Source organism: Vicugna pacos, chromosome 5, assembly GCF_048564905.1.
Source record: "Vicugna pacos chromosome 5, VicPac4, whole genome shotgun sequence".
Classification (NCBI taxonomy): domain Eukaryota; kingdom Metazoa; phylum Chordata; class Mammalia; order Artiodactyla; family Camelidae; genus Vicugna; species Vicugna pacos.
In genome coordinates, this window is record NC_132991.1 from 95,000,198 (window position 1) to 95,018,638 (window position 18,441).

At 56.7% G+C, this 18,441-nt stretch overlaps 1 protein-coding gene across 5 annotated transcripts in view; it reads right to left on the reverse strand.

The window, feature by feature from the left end:
* The window catches only part of HDAC4 (histone deacetylase 4), a 268,241-nt gene that overhangs the window by 124,104 nt on the left and 125,696 nt on the right, over nt 1–18,441 (reverse strand). For all 5 annotated transcript variants that reach the window (XM_072961972.1, XM_072961973.1, XM_072961971.1 and 2 more), the window contains one exon: nt 9,554–9,625. In XM_072961972.1, coding sequence (XP_072818073.1) covers nt 9,554–9,625 — 72 coding nt within the window. The remainder of the gene's footprint in view (nt 1–9,553; nt 9,626–18,441) is intronic.

Genomic DNA, 18,441 nt, shown 5'->3' on the forward strand with positions numbered 1-18,441 from the left:
CCCAACAGCGGGGCTGCAGTAGGAACCGGTGTTACTTAAGAGTAACAGTTGAAATATTTAAAAATAGAAGGTGTTTCTTCCACTTGGCGGAGGAGGAGGGAGGGCAGCAGGGGGCGCCTGAGGCAGGGCTGCACTCCTCGGGGCGAGCCAGCCTCCTCGGGCACGGGGCGGGGAGGGAGGCAGGCCTCCTGGCAGCCATGAGCGCTCCCCCCTGGGCTTTCTGGAAACCAGCATGCCTGAGCTGGGCCTCAAATGCCCAGCAAGGAAGGTAGCCTCCTTCAGGGGCTTTGTGGGCCAATCGGGACAGGGGCAGGGGGGAGACGGACAATCCAACAGGCCATTGGAAATGTGGGATTTTAGCGTGTGTTGAGGGCAGGTGAGGTTCAGACTTTAGTGTGAACCTGGGACGCTAGTCAAAGATCCACCCACTGGGTCTATGTGCAGGGAAGCTGGGAAATGGGGTTCCTCCTGCAGCTGCTCACACAGGTTGTGGGGTGAAGGAAAAATGACCTGTTATCATCATTCCTGCCATCACTGCGGCCACCAGCAGCGATCCAGCGTGGTGACCCTGAGCTCTCCCACTTAAGGCGGCGGGCAGCCTGCTCCTGCATGGGGACACATGCTCACCACAAAGCAAGGACCCTGGTTTGGATGACTCTACACTGCGAGCATCACCTGGTGGATGTGCTGGAAACCCTGCAAACGCTGCCTATGAAACAGTGTTACAAACACCATGCAGGATAAATACACGGTGCGCGGAGAGCCCCCTGCCCCAGCCCCGGGAGATCTCATGTCCATACTGCTCATCCTCCTGCGCTGGGCTCAGAGCCTGACTTTGCCACTACCCACACGTCCAACACTGGCCCTCACCTTTCCCCAGGCCGGCTTCGCCCCTCTTCCCCACCTCAATTCACAGCATCTCCACCACCAGGATGCTCAAAGCCGCCACCCTGGAGTAACTCTCCACTCCTCTGCCTCCTTCACTGCCCACCCACCACCTTGGTAGATCCCACCTGCTTCCAAATACACCTAGATCTGAACACGCCACCACGGCCGCCGTCCCTACGCCGGCTGAGCCAGGCCCCTGCCCCCCACCCAGGGGCCACCGCGGTCATTCCCTGCGGCTCAGTGACGGTGGTGTCCCTCCTCTACCACAGGTGACAGGAGCAGCCCAGGAAGGCAGGTTCTCCTCCCCTGTCTCTCCCTCCCCCCCACCTCCTCTCCTGACCTGACAGGTGCCCGGCTCGCCCACCTTGCACCTCTGCGCTCTCCCCCCGCCAGTCCCCCCCGCTTGATTCCTTCTCCATCAGCTGTCTGCCCCCACCACGTCCCCTCGCCAGGCCGACCCGACCCCGCCTGGAAGATCACCAGCCTCTCCACTGCGGAGCCCCCTCCTCACCACACAGTTTACTAACTGTAGTTACTGCCGGTCCTCTCCTACCGCAGTATAATATGAGCTCCACAAACACAGGCATCTTGGCTTTTCCATCAACATGCGAATCCCAGGTGCCAACAGCAGTGATTGGCACCAGAAGCCCAGTCACTGTGGACGGAGCCCGAGGCCATCCTGGACCACGTGATTTAGCGCCGCAGACACGCACCCCACAGGGAACTTAACTTGTCTGTCCTCAGTTGCTACTTTTTCTCGACAGCATTCATCACCTTCTGGCACCTTCCAATGTCCTAGCTAATTCTCTACCCCCAAGCTTGCCTTCATGAGCGTATCTGGACTCCTGCCCCCACAAGTAGTGAATATAACTCTTCTAAAGTCCACGTGGGCAAGTCAAAAACTGACCATACGGCAAGTCTCAAAAAAGGTCAAAGGCTCAGAAATTTCTAGCCACAACACCGTGTAACAAAAATCAGTAACAAAAAGATGACGTGAAAAACCTCGTACTTCCAGGTGAAAAACACTCCTAAACATCTCATTTTTTCAAAGAAAAAAGAAGCAGGGAACACATTTTAAAGAGGCTACAAATTAACTGCTCTAACCTAGAACTTGACCACCACCAACCAGAGCTCAGCAAGGCAGCTCCAGTGGTACCAGAGAAACACGGGGCCTCACACGCTTCCGTCAAAAGGAAGGAAGGGCAAAGGTTAATGTGCTGAATGTCCAACCCAAGCATTTAGAACAAGAACACTAAGCCACCCCCTGAAGGCAGAATAAAGAACAGGAGCGAATGGAGCAGAAACTAGACGCACAGGAGTGTCACCAGAGCTGATGAAACAGGCATGGTTTCAGACTTCGACCGACAAGACCGACAGCGTGCTCCCTGCCCCGGCGACACGGGGTCTGCATGTTCCCCGCGCCCCCCCGGAAACACTGGGTGGGGGTGGCTCGGAGAAAGGTGGACGAGGACACCTGCGGGACACGGCGGCTCCCCCCGCACCACGGGCCTCCCGAGGCTGGCCACACACCGGGTGCTCAGTGGGCGTTTGTGGGACCCAAAGGAGCGCCAGCCCCTTCCCCTCGGGCTCCTGAACCACCGGTGAGCCTCCTCTGCTTCTGCCCGTCTGTCCCGCTGGGCACCCACTACCCAAGGACCCTGGTCCAACCCTGGGCCCGCTGGAGTGCTCAGAACCCAGGCCACTAGCAAGCCGGAGGGCCTGGGCCCGGACGGTACACAATGCCGAGACTCCAGAAATGGAAACTCTCCTCAAAGACAGCACTTCATCCTCCCAGAGGGCAGGCTGGCAGTGGGGCTGAAGTGTTACCGGGTGTTAAACTGTGACCGTGTTCTCAGTCAAACCACGGAACACAGACCAGAGGTAACAAGCGTGGCCCCAGGACCCTGGCCGAATGTGCTTCTAGACACTTTGAAGGGGTTTGCAGACTCCGGATACACCACGTGCACATGCCACAGCCCCGAGTACAGAACCAGAGGCTGGTAATGGAAGAGAGAAAAAGACAGAAAGTGCTTCATCTGCAAGTGGGGTCCTCATGCACCAACACCTTCCCGCATCAGTGCCGCGTCTGGTGCACAGCAGAGCAAAATCCTGAGTTGGGGAAAAGCCGGTTTTTCTGCCTAATAACCACCTTCCAGTCCCGCATGAGGACACTCGGGGTCGGCAGATGTGGATTTTTTTTATTAACTCACACCAACCGAATTGCAGAGAAAACACAAATGAGGGAGAACCAAGTTCTGGGAGTTAGAAAAGACACGGGTGGTTAACAGGCACCTGCCTCATCAGTGACAAGAAACCGAATCAGAGCCTCGTGGGGCTGAGAGCCTCAGCTCGAGGGCCCCCGACGCAGGAGAAGGACCTGCTCAGGAGCACAGTCACCTGACCCCGGCCCCACAGCTGAAGGGGCCCCGACCCATCTTCCTCCCCAGGATGCGGGCGGCCTGGCCACGCCTCCCAGCAAGTCACAGAGCTGACTAGCCCCAGGGAGATGTGCGAGAGCAGGGCGGGGAGCCCTGGCTGCCAGGATGCCCTGTGACAAAGACGGCAGGGTCACTAGACGGGCCAGAAAGCCTGGCATCACGGGAGGCGGAGCCCCGACAACACGGCCGAGGTGGGAACCCACTGCCCCAGGGGGAAGGAGGCCACCAGCACTGAGGTCCGGAGTGAAGCGCAGACCTGCCACCAGGCAGCGATTAGGGCGGAAGGCGGACCTCGGCGGAAGGCGCCCAGGCCTCGGGATCCGGCAGGAGAGGTGTTTCCAGGCTCCAGACAGCTCTCCCTGCTGAGTGAAAAAGCCAGGGAAACCAAGGAAGGAGACAGGAGGAAGGCGGAGAGGCGGAATCGAGAAGCGGCCCGAGAAGTGAGGACAGGAGCAGGGGTGAGTGTCCCTTCTCTCCAAACCAGCCAGCCCCCGCGCCTGGCGCACTCGGAAGCCCAGGGGGCATGGCGAGAGCGGTGTCACCGTCACCGGCGGAGGCGAGGCTGCAGGAGCCACACGGCTCCCAGAATCTGGGCCTCGCAATCAACTGTTAAGGCCAAAGACAGGGAGCGACACGGGGACTGACGCGGGACCGGGGCTGGATCTGTTACAGGAGGCAGAAACACGGGAGCCTGGCTTGCCTTTCCTCGGGAAACACCATCCCAAGGCACCAAATCCAAAACTTTATCCCATTAAGGACGACCTGGGGAATTCTCCCCTTCCTGGACTCATCAGAACCGAGAAGCAGGGGCAGTGGACGGGAATCGGGCCAGGCGACAGGCCCTGGGCTCTGAAGCAGCAGCTCAGTCTCCTCTCCGGAGTGGGGTCCATGGCCCGTGTTCTGGGGGCGGCACCGCCCGGCAGGCTGAGCTCCGGAGGCTCCTGTGGACAGAAATCCCATCCACGCGCGCACCTGCGCAGCTGCCGGCGGGAGGCCAGGGCTCGCCACCATGAGTCCGCTCTCTGGGGGCCAAGGCTTGTCGGCCAGGCTCAGTGTTAAAGACGGATGTGTCGGCATTAAACATTAAGCAGGTCTGGGTGCGCAACGTCGCGAAGGGCAGACATGCCTCCAAGTCTATAAAACACGGCGTTCAGGGAAACGCCCAGGCAGATGCGAGTCCTCCGAGAGGCGATGCAGCACAACCCCGAGCACGTCTGTTGTCACGCTTTTCTCCACCACACAGGCTGGTTTTGCTTCGTTTTAAAAACCAGAGTCCTGGGGGGGCCGTCACACAGGCTTCTGGGCTGGTGGGGGGTTGGGGGGCCAGGAGGAAGCAGCAGAGCCGGGGGCTGGGACAAGTTGACTGGAGTGGACCAGTGAGTCCGGGCACAATGAAACAGAAGACGGATGGAGAGCCCAGTGGAGCCCTCCCGTGTGCTGGACGACGCCTGCCAGCCTCCCGGTCTCCTGATGCCACTGCTGCCAGCTGAGCAGCCATGTGACACCAGAGAGGCAGCCCAGGCTCAGAGGACGAGCCACCTGCTCCAGGCCACTCGGGGGCAGGCAGATCCCGCTGCCCTGGGCCCGGCAGTAACTCAGCTGGGCCCAGTCCTGATCCCACACACGCTTCTCCTAACACGGAGCGCAACGTGGGCAGGCAGGAGGGGCGCTCTCTGTAACGGGGGAGGAGGAGAGAAATGGGACAAAGACACAATGCTGTGTGTGCCACGTGCTGCTCCCGGCACCTGCCCAGGCACTGGCGCTGCCGGAGGGCGCGCACAGTCTGGTGGGAGAGGACCAGTGCTGGGGGCGGGGGTAAAGCAAGTGGCCTGCAGCCCAGGGTGCAGCTCATCACCCGGGGCCAGTCTCCACGCCTGCGGGCCCCAGCGCGGCGCGGGAACGGCCTGGCCCCTGAGCCAGCAAACCGAAGTCCTCTCCCTCCCGGCACTGAGCAGGCCCAAACCCCAAACCCCAAACCCCAGCTTCACAGGGAACACACACAAAGGAGGACCGAGTGAGAAGCGTCACAAGTGAGGCTTTGTCACGGGGCTGGGGGCTCTACTTACTACAGAAATCAACAGCCCCCGGTGCCGGTGCTGCGGTGGGGAGACTGCAGCCCCCGACGCCACAGGCAGTCTTCTGTCTGCACTTGCTTCGCAACTCCCCTCCCCTCCCCAAAGCCAGCCAGACAAGACACCACCACGTGCCCGAGGCCACAGGAGTCTCAGACACCAGCTGACCTCAAAGGGTTCCCGCTCCAGAAGTCAAGGAGGGTCAAGATAACCCCTTTGACAGTGTGGTGGCCAAACACTCAGTAAGATTTGGGAATCCGTGGCTTTTAAAGTCAAACCTCACTTTTTTTGTTGTTGTTAGTTTGGATAAGTTCTCTAGAGTTTTTGTAGTTTCTTCAAGTTTCCAGAATTTTCTTAAAAATCACATCTTTGTTATTCAGCCTTGAAAGGAAACCTGGCTAACCTGGACAAAAATGCCCATGGATGACGAGGGCCCCGTGTGAGGGCGGCGGGGCCCGTGCGCTGTGCCCCAGGAGCCCGCAGAAGAGGCCACCCTTCAGAGCAGCACCCCACCCTCAGGGCTGCTCCCCCTGCTGGCCCAGGGGCTCCCGGCATCCTCCGAGCCGCCTGTTCCCCAGGGCCCTCCCGCCCCAGGACTGCTGCGCCCGGCGACCCTGGGGAAGCGACCTTGCCTCAGGGACCCCACTTCCCTTCTGTGTGGGAGGACGGGCCCTTCAGGTCACAGCAGGCGCCCCACAGGCGCACCCGGCCGTCCCCTGGGTTTGGTTTTCCCCCACATCGCGCTCCCACCCTGGGGCCCCTCCTGGGACCCCTTCCCCCAGTCCAGGCGGTGGGCGTCTACGGGCCCGGCTCTGAGTGAGCTCACCCTCCAGTTCTGGAACCAACACTCCACACATTCACCACCACGTCTCTTTTCCATAATAAACAGGCGTTGTTTTTATAATCAGGAGAAAAGTATGTTCCTTCAAAACAACTAGAATGATTCAGAAATGAACGACTTCAACGTTTTCAAGCAAGCCCCCAGGATCCACGCGTGTGGCATGGGTTGAGGTGAGATCTCTCTCTCAGACGCCCCTCTCCCACCTCTCTGCTGCCCTCCGACTCCAGCATCTCCCCTCACCTAACTCTGAGCTGACGGTGTGGGTTCCAGGGCACCTGCCTCGGCTCCAGCCACCCTGTCTGCCCCAGGTCCCCCCAGGAGGGAGAAAGGACAACCGCCCGGGGGGTGGGGGGACATGCTGCAGCCTCGCCCCTCACTGTGACACTCCCCTTCTTCCAAAGCAGGAAGAAACCGGATGCTGACACAGAGTAACAGCGGTAGAGGATCTGTTGTAACTCGGTGGTGGGCAGTGGCTGTATGTTTTCTCTCTTTTATGATAGAATCAACTATTTCACAATGAAAAATGTTAAAAACCAGAAAGAAAGAAATACAGAAAGGACAGGTATGTTTATATATAAAAAGGGGGAAGGTGGGGAAATGAGAATTAATCCATTCTCATGGATTAATATAGCATTTTAAGTGTTTCCTTCTACAATACAAACTTCTCCAGTAGGAGAGAGTGTTGTATGAATTATCTCAAGTCAAGGTGGCCCACAAATAAAAGGGATGAACAGGGCTTTTCTGTTTGGAGACGCTGTAAGGACTACCCGGCTTTGAAGAGAATTGTTATCAGAAAAGGCTGTGTTGAGTGTGCCGCCATCCACAACCGGGACAGCCACGAAACGAGGGAGACGCACGGTGGGGAGGCACGTGGCCTCTGCTCACAGTAAAAGCTGCGTGTTCAAGGGGACACTTCCCGCCGGTGAATGCTGGAGTTTTTCCTGCAGATTTCATATATACGTTTGTTTTCATGCCACCGTGTGTCAAAGATTACTTAAGATTAAACTCAATTGTTGGAATATGTGCACCAGCAAACTGGGACTGACAGAAAAACACCTAAAAATGTTCACTCCCATGTCACAAAAATGCAGCTTTAAAGAAGTCTGATTACCAATTTTCAAGTCATTATATACCCTGAGATGAGTATTTCTTTGCAGAGCATGATTTACGGTAGATTGGAATGACCGAAAACGGAGCTTTAAAGAAGGCCCTTTGCTTTAGTGGCTTCTAGGACCCAACTCCCGTGCGGACTCCGGGACCGCATCCGGCTCGTGCAGCCACGTGTGCGCCCCTCCTCTCGCCGCCAGCCACTCTTGGGCGCTGCCTCCACCTGGTTTAGAGTCACCCCACAAAACCACGGAGGCAGAAACAGCAGGAAGCAGGGTTATCCTTTGACTCTGACCAGCGGAACCTGAAGTTCAATGTTACTGGCTTCCATTTCCTGGGGGCGCCGCCCTGATACACCATCTCTCAAGTTGGGTGCTTCTCCCAGAGGAGGGGGAGGGGGGACCTTCTCTAACAGGCCACAGGGACAGTCCTAGCAGCCTGAACCGGCACTGTTGCAGCCACGTCACACGCCGTCCTCAGGACCCGTCAACAGGTCCTTGAGAGATGACACTCATCCAGGAACCACTAGCAGTCAGGCAATGCACTTGATTTTTACAAGAATCCTGCAGAGAAGGCATTATTATCCTGCCGAGGAGACGAGGACAAAGTCGAGACCCCCAGCAGCTTGCCCACAGCCACTGTCAGTGTGGCACCAGGATTCCGGGTCCCCTCCTCCCCAGACTGAAGTCCGTGGTCTGTCTTCACACAGAACCGGGGGTCCCACAGGAAGTCTCAAGAGCAGGGTGTGCTTCCCAGGCCGGAAATGACTGGAAGCCCACCCTCTTTCCGGGTCACTTGGAACCCACCTTTTCACAGTCTATCAACCACTGAAAAGTCTCTTCCTCCGTCCCACACCCAGATGAGCACCAGGAATTTGTCTTAAGATGCCCAAATTACACAAAGATTCGGTGTTCGACAAAAATAACACTGGCAAAATGAACTCCAGAGAAAGCAAAATCAGCGCCGTCTATACGGGCTGAAACAGGACAAAGGGCACCTTTGTCAGCTACATTAACGCCCCCGCCCCCCCGCCCCCAAGGTCCTGGGTTAACCAGGACACCGCCCGCAGGTGGGACATAGAGGGAAGGAGAGGCGGGGCACAGAGTGGGGAGGAGCTGGGAGCAACCCCGCAGGAGGCCAGAGCCAGGCCCAGGGACGCGGGCACCTTCTGGGAGCACAGGAGACACACAACCCCAGCTTCGTGTCTGGGGAGGTGCCAGCAGCGATCCCTGGCGGGCCTCGGAGGATCACTACAGAGAAAGAAATTGCCTCTCTGACACTTCCAGCCTCGCTTCAAGCTCTGACTTCTTTTTAAGAGGCTGGGAGAGGTGAGGCGACAGGGAGGCCAGCTGGGGGCCGGGGCAGAGGTAGGGGTTGGCGTGCCTCCCTGTCCCAGCCAGCCCTGCCCTTGGAGAGAGCGGGCGGGGAGGGCCACGGGGAGGCCGGGTCCAGTAGGTGCCACAGAGCAAAAACCAGAGACAGAGAGCTTCAGGACGCAGCGAGGGCAAGGGTCCAGCCGTGCTGCCCTCAAAGCGCGGGCCTGAGAGTATGTGTGGACCCAGGACAATGGCTCCCCTACGACCCCTGGGCTGACACGTGCTCTCTTCATTCTCCCTGAGGCCAAACAGCCCATGAAGATGGACATATGGGCTCTGAGCTGAAACCTCAGAAGAGGGGGGAGGTGGTTCACAAAAAGAAACAGAAAAGCTTCCCTGGCCTTGAGGATTTGCCTAAATCATGGTCCCTAGAAACACTGCACGTGGAACGAGAGATTTAAGACAGCTGGTGACTTTTGTTAATTCAAGCACAGAGAGCTGCTCGAGGGACAACGTCACTGACTCTCTTCACCCCTGAAGAGCCTGGGGCCCCGGACCAGCAGGGTCGGTCCACCCGTGTCCCCAGCTCGAGCCCAGAGCTCGTCCCCCCAGACTCCCATGCGGCTCAGGGCCTGCAGTCAGACCCACCTTTGGGAGGAACACAGCTCCGGAGCTCAGGACAGAGAGGACCTGCATTTCTCAGCCACTGAACTGCGTTTAGCCATGCCCATCTCAGCTACAAAACCGACGGCCTATTTCACCCCAGGAAAGAGCACCCAACCCCCATGGGCCTGCTACCCCACCCCACCCTCCATCTCCCCCAGTACGGCGGGGCCTCAAACACCCGTCTGGGGGAGCTGGGTGCCCCCAGGGCTGGCCGTGCTGACTTACCCGTGCTGGGCATGTGGTTCACGCGGGCAGGGTTTAGCAGCTCCACTGGCTGGTCCCGGCCAGAAAGTCCATCTGGAGGACAGAGAAAGCATTTGGCTTCAGAAACTGCTCGCATTTCAATTAAAACACTTTACACTCGGAGTCTGCAAGGAGCAAGTCCCTGCAAACAGCGGACGCGCGTGGGTCTTTCTCCCCTGTAATCCACCAGGGGTTATTTCCATTGACGGAACCAAAGATGGAGGACCTTCTGCACAATAACCCGGACAGTCTGGTCGCAAACAGGGTGACCACCGGTTTCCGGCCTGCGGGCATCTGTCCAGCCGTCGAGATTCTTCTCTGTTTGGCGACCACCTTCCCCACACCTGCATTTGGCAGGAGTCAGCCTTTCTGTAGGGACCACAGCACGAAGGCAGTAAAAGCAGAGGAGCTGCTGGCCTCTTCCAGACTCGGCCCACTGGCCGGGCTGCCCCAGAAACCCAGCCGGGGGAGGCCCCGTCGGAAGCAGCTGTCGGTGAGGCTGCTTGCGGGCCAGTCAAGGAAACGAAGACACACAAACCCGCTCTCACGGGAAGACACCTGGCCGGGCACCTGCACCTTGGGCACGCTCCTCCCAAGTCCACCCGCGACTGTCCTGACGGCAGAGGCGGAATCGAAACCCACTCCCCCCCGAACCCGGCGCCGGCTGCCTTGAGACCGCCGGGGAGCGTCCATACTCTCTCCGACGAACAGGAAAGGAAATGCTGACAAAACTTCCAGGAATCACACTTTGGTGTAAAATTAGCTTCTAACGACTGGTGTGAACGCCTGCGGTGACAAGCGCGTCATCACAGACGTCGTTACTGATTTTAAGGAGAAAGCACTGCTTTCCCAGAGCAGCCACAGCCCCCAGCAGACTTGCAAATCGTGACAGAAACAAGCAAGAGCAAGTCTGCTGACTGTGATAAAACCTGCTTTTTACCAAGAACAGGCACCACCTCCTGCGGCCTTCGAATGCAGGGCTCCGTGACCCCCGCGGATCTCTGGAGATGTGCAAATGCCAGAACAAAAGCCCGGACTCTGAGGAGACACAGAAGTGTCTCCTGAGACCTGCAGACCCTCCCGAGGAAGGGGGGCGGCGGGGCAGGCGGCGCGGGCCTGCTCCCCTGCAGTGCCCGCTGCCCCTGTGCACTCGGGGACTCCACCGCCGGGACCTGGGGTCTTCTCTCCACCGTCAGCCACCCCTTCCTGATTCCGCCAACTTCAAAATATCAAAATGGCTCTAAGAAGATGCGGGGCGCGGGTTGGGGTTAAGACAGTCCAGCTCGCCCAGTCAGGAGAAGCACCAGATGCCACAGTCACCTGGGAGGCAAATCAGGCCCCAACCATCAGCCAGCTGTCTGCACCGAGGGCTGCACCGGAGACGCCCGACCAGCCCTGAGCCGGCCTGTAACCCAAATACCACGTCCCATGAGCCGCTTCACCGCCACTCACACAGGGACTCCAGATAGCGACGGAGAGGACGTTCAAGCCCCTTTTCCCGGAAGTGAATATATGAAATGAAAATTTCATTTTTAAAACTAAAAAATTCATAGAAGTCTATACATATTTCTAAAAATTCTAATCTCACTGTAAACACTTCCCAAAACACCAAAAGGCACTTTTGAAAAACCTAAACTAGCTGCAGTTTTCTGACGGCAGGGGCCAGGAGCAGAGGAAGCCATCCTGCCGGGCCCTGCAGCTGGGCCTGAGCAAGCCGGGGTGTTCCCTCCGGCTCCGCCCACCACGCACGCCGTGCCCCGCCCCGGCCTGGCCTCCTCCACAGTCGTCCCCTCAGTGTCCAGCCAAAGTTCCAGAACAGACCAGTGTGGCAAGCCCACGACCAGCAGTTTCCTGAGCCTTCACCAATGAGGGAACTCCAGCTTCCTGGGCTGGAGAGGAGGCCCCGGGGCCAGCACCGCGGCTCCAGCAAGGCCTTTCCTGGAGCTTGTGGCTGGGCTGCTTACGTCCGCCCCAGACCCGAAGGTCTGCTTACTCCAAAGCCACAGGCACAGTGATGCCTGGTAACGTGGCACCTTCACCCACACGGAGGCAGGAAGACGCATCCAATCTCAACACCGCCGACTCCGCGTGCGAGTCAGACGCGTGCTATCAGCGCGGGCGGAGGGGCTCCCCGGGGCCTTACACCGACGGCCGGCTCGGCTGGGTCTCTGGGCCCGGGCCGCGGTCTGACCCTCTGAGTCACCGGAAAGGACTCACTCGTAGTACACACTAGCTGGAGCATCAGCGGCGGCGGGCGGCGGGGGAGAGCGGGGCTTGCCACGGGCGGGCCTGCAGCTCAGTCCCGCTGCCCGGTCACTGGGAGGGGAGCTGCTGGCGCCCCCACCCAGGCTGAGGCTGGCTGGCAACCGAACAACCGTAAATTCACGCCCAACCCTGCCATCTTCACATCTTGTCGGCTGACGTCAGACTTAGAAATTTCTCATCTGGAGTGAAAACCCTTCTGACTCGGCATCAGGACACTGAGGCCGCATCGTTGCTCTGCATCGGGGACCAGAGCCGGTGCCAGGGCCAGATACGACCGGCGGCCTTCCAAACCCAATCCCAAGTCTCAGCGCTCGTCAAACAGACCTGAGGGTGTGCAGCGGACAGAACCCCGGGACAGAGCAGGAATATGGAGACGCATCTGAAGGAGCGGGGCTACGGGGCTGGGAAAGACAGTGCAGAACCCGACGTGAGTGCCCCGCCGGCACGTGACCGCGCAGCCCGGGGCAGAGCGCACCCAAGACGGCGCAGCAGGAGCACAGCGCAGAAGGGACTCAAAGCAGCACTTCCTTCTGGCCGCGAAACACCCCTGCAAGCCGGGTTCTCCCTCATCTCGCTCCACTTGAGAAGCTAATTTTGGAAACCCCGCTGGATGGGACCATGGGACTTGGCGTCCTCAAATGGCACTGCAGTTCGCTCGGGGAGCTGGAAGGGGAGCCACACATGCAGAGGAGGAGCAGGGAGCACAGGTGTCCTCCATGTCCCCCCACAACAGGACTCGCCATCAGTGAGCATGCAGCACACGGCTGCACACGCAACGGCAGTGGAGCCACCGCACTTGCGGAGGAAAGCATCCGTTTGGAGGTTATGGGGCCCAGCTCACCCCGACAGATGCCTGCTGTGGTTCAGTGCCCTCCCCAGCTGGCTGCACACCTGGCTCTCGGAGTCCCATCAGAGTCCCACACAGGGCGGCCCTCTGTACATTCACAGCCTTTGGAGCCAAAGGAACCTAACTTCCGACTCATCTGGCTACTCCCCACCTTTTACACAGTGGGGAGACAGCCCTGCGGGGCCGAGCACCACCCCCAAGATCATGCACTTAGCACCCCAGAACCTGGTTCTGTCTCAGCTGGACCCGAGAGGAGCCTAAGCTAGACCCGCGGCAACAGGTGACTCACACGGATCTGTGCCCTGGCACCGGGACGTCGTCACAAAGGTCGGCTTCCCCCAGCCCCTAGGAATCTGCCCTAATCTGGATAAAGACAGAGAGGGCAGAAAATAGGGAAAGATAAGAAGAGACAAAAGGAAAGACAGAAGGGAAGGGAAGAAAGAAAACACCAGAAAAAAGACAAAGTTGGGGATGAAAAGCATATCACACATAATTCATGCTTTCCAATTTTTAGGTCCAGATTTTCAACATTTCTGGGAACAGGAAGACAGAATCTTCTCTGCAACCCACTGAAAGAGTCAAGCATGTCCCAGAGACACAGGTCCAGGGAGGCCCCGGGGATGACTGAACCCCCCCCCACCCCCCGCCCAGAGCAGGCGGGCCAGGCCTCACACAGTCCACCGGCGTGATGTGGATACTGCAGCCATTTCCATGACAACACCCACAATCTACAGGACAGAAAAATAAAGCCGAAACTACAGACCTGAATAAAAGGGCTCAACCCCTTCCCTAATGTACATAATTAAAGAGGATCTCCATCTTAGTGCCAATAAGGGATTGCATTTCTTGGACTAATAAAAACAGTATATGAAACACATACAGATGGTTATAAGAGATGGGGAGGGAGGAGCATGGGAGTGTGTGATGGTCACAACTGGGAGAGAGCCTCCTGCCCGCTCCCCACACTACCCCACACCCTGCCCTGGTGGGAATGACGGCTATTTCATGAAGGTTCGTCTGCTCCGAGGACCAATGACACAGAGCATCTTTCACACGTTTATGCGCTGTTCTGAATTCGCCTTTTGCCCTTTGAAAAAAACCGGGTCATTTGCCTTTTTCTCCCCGATTCAGGAGAATTCTTTAAAAGCCGTGACCAGCACCCCTCTACCAGTCACATGTTGCCGACAGCCTGTCAGAGACTACGGCTTCCTTCTCTAAGGTCACGTTTATCGGTCTTTCTTTCAAAGCTTTCGCTTTTGGTGTCAGGTTGAAGAAGTTCTCCCCCACCGGGAGGCTGCAGACATATTTTCCCGTATTGTCATCTGAAAGTTTGTGGTTTCCCTTTTACGTGTAAGTCTCTCCTCGCTCTGGTATTGATTTCTTTATATGACATAAAGCAGGCTTTTGATGTTTTGGCTTCTTTCCCATGAGAACAGCCAAGCGCCTCATCGCCGTTACTAGGACGTCTTCCTTTACCTGCTCATCAGCAATACTAGTTCTGCTACGAGACAGATCTCTGCCTTTTCGGCCAGTTTGTTCATCCCTGTGCCAACAGTCACACGAACTGCCATAACTTGACAGTCGTTCTTAACATTCGACAAGGAAGAATCTCTGCCTTCTTCAAAATCGTCCTGGGCCATCCTGGACCTTCACCCAACATAACCGTTAGGGTCAGCTTATGAAGTCCCACACCCCATTAAAAAAGGAAAACGAGAAAGAAACTGACTGGGACTGCACTGTACCTAGAATCTGGGGAGAACAGAATCTCAACAATATTATGTCTCCCAGTCCATGAACGTGGAACAGCACTTCATTTCTCTCAAAAACGCTTCGGAGTTTTGAGTGTAGTGATCTTGAACATCTTTAGATTTACTACCAGATACTTGATATTTTAAGTACTACATACAGGATTTTCAATTTCAATTTCTGTTGCAGACTGGCTTTGAACTATAGCGTCTTGCTAAGCTCACGTTCATTCTACTCATTTAGCTGGTTATTCTGAACTGTCCACATGTGGAATCACGTCACCTCTGGTGATGAGTCTGTTCCTCCCTTCCAGACCAGGTGCCTTTAATTCTTTTTTCTTGCCTTATTCTACTGGCTGAGACCCGCGGTACGTTACTGAACAAAACCAGTGAAAGGGGACAGCCCTGTCGGCTTCCCGGTCCCACCGGGAACGTTGTCCCTGGTTCCCCGTGAGCGCGGTGCCTGCTGCAGGTTTCTGACAAAAAAAGGAAGACCCTGTACACCCACCTTGTCAAGACTAGCTTAAAATCATACATGTGTCACTTCATTTGGTTAAGCTTTTCTGTATCAATTCATATTATTAAATAATTTCCCCTTCCATCTGGTAATTTCCCCTTCTCATGTCAAACCACCTTTACATTCCTGGGATAAACCAACTAGGTCAGATCCAGTGAGTTTTGAGACAAAGGAAAAGAATAAAGCCATTCAGATATTAAGGGAGTCAAGCGAGGTCTGAAATCTTTTCTACTTTTGATTCCAAACAGTTGGAGACCTAGCCCCACCTTTCAGCCTTAGTTCTTCACTCGCTCCCTTTGTCAAGAACATAAAAAGAACTGGAAAAATTAATACTCTGAAATGTGCTTAGTGGGGCTTGTTTAATGTAGGTCAAAAAACTGAAATGGGGGTGCCAGAGCTATCTGTCACTCGCCTTCTGTGACAGCAATGCACACCCATCCTCCTCCCAGAGCCCGTTTGCAGACTCACGGAATCGTCGGCATTCAGCAGCAGGAATAACTTGAAGTCTCCATTCCAGCCAGTTTTCCTATCCACTTTTATTTTTCATGCAAACTTTTTATTTTCAAACAGCTGTGGATTTACAGGAAAATAAAAACCAGTAGAGTTCTCACACACTCTGCACCCCGCGTCCCCTGCGGTGGATGTCTTACATTGAATAGTACGTTTGGGTTATCGCTGACTGAAAGCTACACCTTACTCAGGTTTCCCCAGTTTTCCCCAAACGCCCTCCTGCCATCCCAGGACCACCCTGGACTCCACATGATGCTGACTCATCACATCTCCCCAGGCTCCTCTGGGCATGACAGTTCCTCAGAGGATGTACGGGTCAGGTGTTTTGTCAAATGTCCCTCAACTGGGACTTGCCTGACACCATCCTGATGGGCCCGGGGTGGTGACTTTCGCAGGGAGACAACAAAGGTGAAGCCACTTCCGTCACGTGATATCACAACCCACAAAACGGCACACGGATGTGACCCTGACCACCTGGCTGGCCTGTGTCCGCCGGCCTCCCCATTGCAAAGGTGCATCTATGTTCCCTTTTGCCACGACACTCTTTGGGAGAAAGTCACCATGCACAGCCCACCCTTGTAGAACACCCCAACCTTCCCCTCCCCGCTGCTTCTCAGGAGTCAGGATGGGCGCGCCCGCTCCCAAGGAGGCAGCGTGGAACCCAGGGGACAGAGGGCAGTGGGGCTCTGGGTCCCCAGGGAGAAGGCAGAAGTCAGGGAGCAGAGGGGCAGGGCTCGGCCAGAAACCCCAGCTGCTGCTTGGGGCCGCTGTGGGGCCAGGCCCCTCCGCCTGCATTTCTCTGACTCACTGTGCGTCTCTGCAGATTTGGGTGAAAATGAAGTCTGCACCTAAGGGCTTGGCGGGAAGCTGGCATATGTCCTAGCAGTAAGGATGATGGTACCCCTCCCCTTCCCACTGTTTCCCCTCCCCTGCTGCGAGTGCAGATCTAACAGGGAACCTGCTAGAAGGTCTGCAAAGGAACGGAGTCTCCTCCCTAGTAAATGTCTGGGTTTGGGCTTCCCCTCTGCCCCTCGGGCCCTGAAGGCTCCGGCACGTTTCCTGGACGTGGGGCCTTTGTCAGGAAGGAGGCGGCTTTCGAACCTGGAACTGCACACAGGCTGGAGACAGAGGCTCTCTCGGGGGGAAGGCGCGTCACTCAGTGTGGGGACGCGGAATTGTAAGCGCCCAAGGGCTCCCACAGGACGGAAGCCCTGGGTCCTTACAAACTAACTTAAGGAGAAGAGGCAGAGGTCTTGGGCTGGGATATTTGTGTTGCTATTAAACTCAGAAGAAAAAAAGTTTTTTAAAAACCCGTTAGTCTTTATAAGAAGAACAGCCCGTCTGCTCAGAGGCCTGGCTGCAAGGGAGGCAGCTCTGGGACACCCAGGCTCACCCACCACCCAGCGGGGCGAAGGGGTGCAGGGCCCCTCCACGCTGTGACTCAGCGGGGAACTCGTGGGGTGTCCCTCGACGTCCAGGTGAGGCCGGCACTCCCTGCACCTGGCCTGTGGGGCCCTGGAATCCTCCCACTGGAAGTTTGACATTTTACCCATAAAATGTCACAGCTCGGAGACGGAAATGATTCCTCAGGTCAGCAGAACACTCACCTTCCCCCGGGCCCGTCCCCTGACGTGAACGCCCCGGAGCGGTCTCACGCTCCCTCCCCAGCAGGACTCGGCCCCCCGGCCCCCCTCCTTTGCTGAAAGGCCCCCCACCCCTCTGGCACCACGGGCCGCCCTCCCTCCCCCCCAGCCCACATCCAGCAGTGCCCCCTCCCCCCATACCAGCACTGGCCCACCAGGAAGACACCTCCCCCGTGAGTTTTGCTAAGAGCCTCCAGCATTCCAACCCATTAAATGTTTCTCCTCTGCATCACGCAACTTATGGAAAAATAGCAAAGTTCTATAATAAAGCTTGTGTGCCCATTAATAGGAATTAAACTTTAATGAGATAAGTGTTATGAATTCCTGAGGCACGTCCAACACAACTTACGTGCATTTATCAGAGAAAGTGAAAATGAGAGGCACACTGTTGTTCTTGCTAAACACTGTTTTTCCTTCAGGAAAGCTGGGCAGACTTTGAAAAGGTCAGGGATGATCTGAGGCATTCTTGGCCTCTGACAGTCAAACTGCCAGTTTATAGAAAATACGAGCTTACAGGAACATGTTCAAAGGACACCAGGAGGCTGTAACCAGTCAGTGTGGGGACAGAGTCTACAGGACAGACGCCCCAGCTCCTTGGCGGGGGCGGCGGGGCCACGGGCTACAGGTTGAAGACTGCAGAGGGGACCCTGATTTCAACAAATGGCTGGAAAAAGGCATTTTGTTAACACAACTGGTGAAAAGGGAACATAGCTTGATACAAGAAGATGTTTCGGAATTATTCATCCTGGGGAGTGTGATAATGGGTTTATTTCTGTTGGAAACACACACTGATGTTTTTATGTGGCATCGGGGATTTGTTTTAAATTCTCTAGGAAATAAAGCTGGGGAGGTGGGGGTGGTCCAAACGCTCAGGGTTTTGAGGGGCACAGGGGGTCTCACCGTGTGACTGGGAGTCAAGATCTCTTTTATATGGGTTTGACATTCTTCCCGATAAAAGAGCTTCTGAGAGCTGGCAAGACAAGCCCTGGCTTTGTCGTCGATGGCCGGTGCCTGCGGGACCTGCTAAGTCTTCATCCTCCCCGGTTCCCTCTCTAGTACCCTGACACTCTCCAGTTTACTGCCAGCCCCTAGCAGTGCCAGCAGGCCCACCCTCCCGGCTCACACACAACTCAACAAACACGTCCTGGGCATCTGAGCTGCGACACCGAGCAGGACGGAGGGCCCAGCGGATGCCGCACTGAGCCCAGCCCCGGCGACAGGGCACACGCCCTGGCCTGTCCCGCCTGGAGCGCGGGGTCCACGTGGCGTGGCGGAGGCCCGCTCACACAGCAGGGCCCACCTTCTGACACCAAAGACTTAGTCCAGGCAAACAGGACAGATGT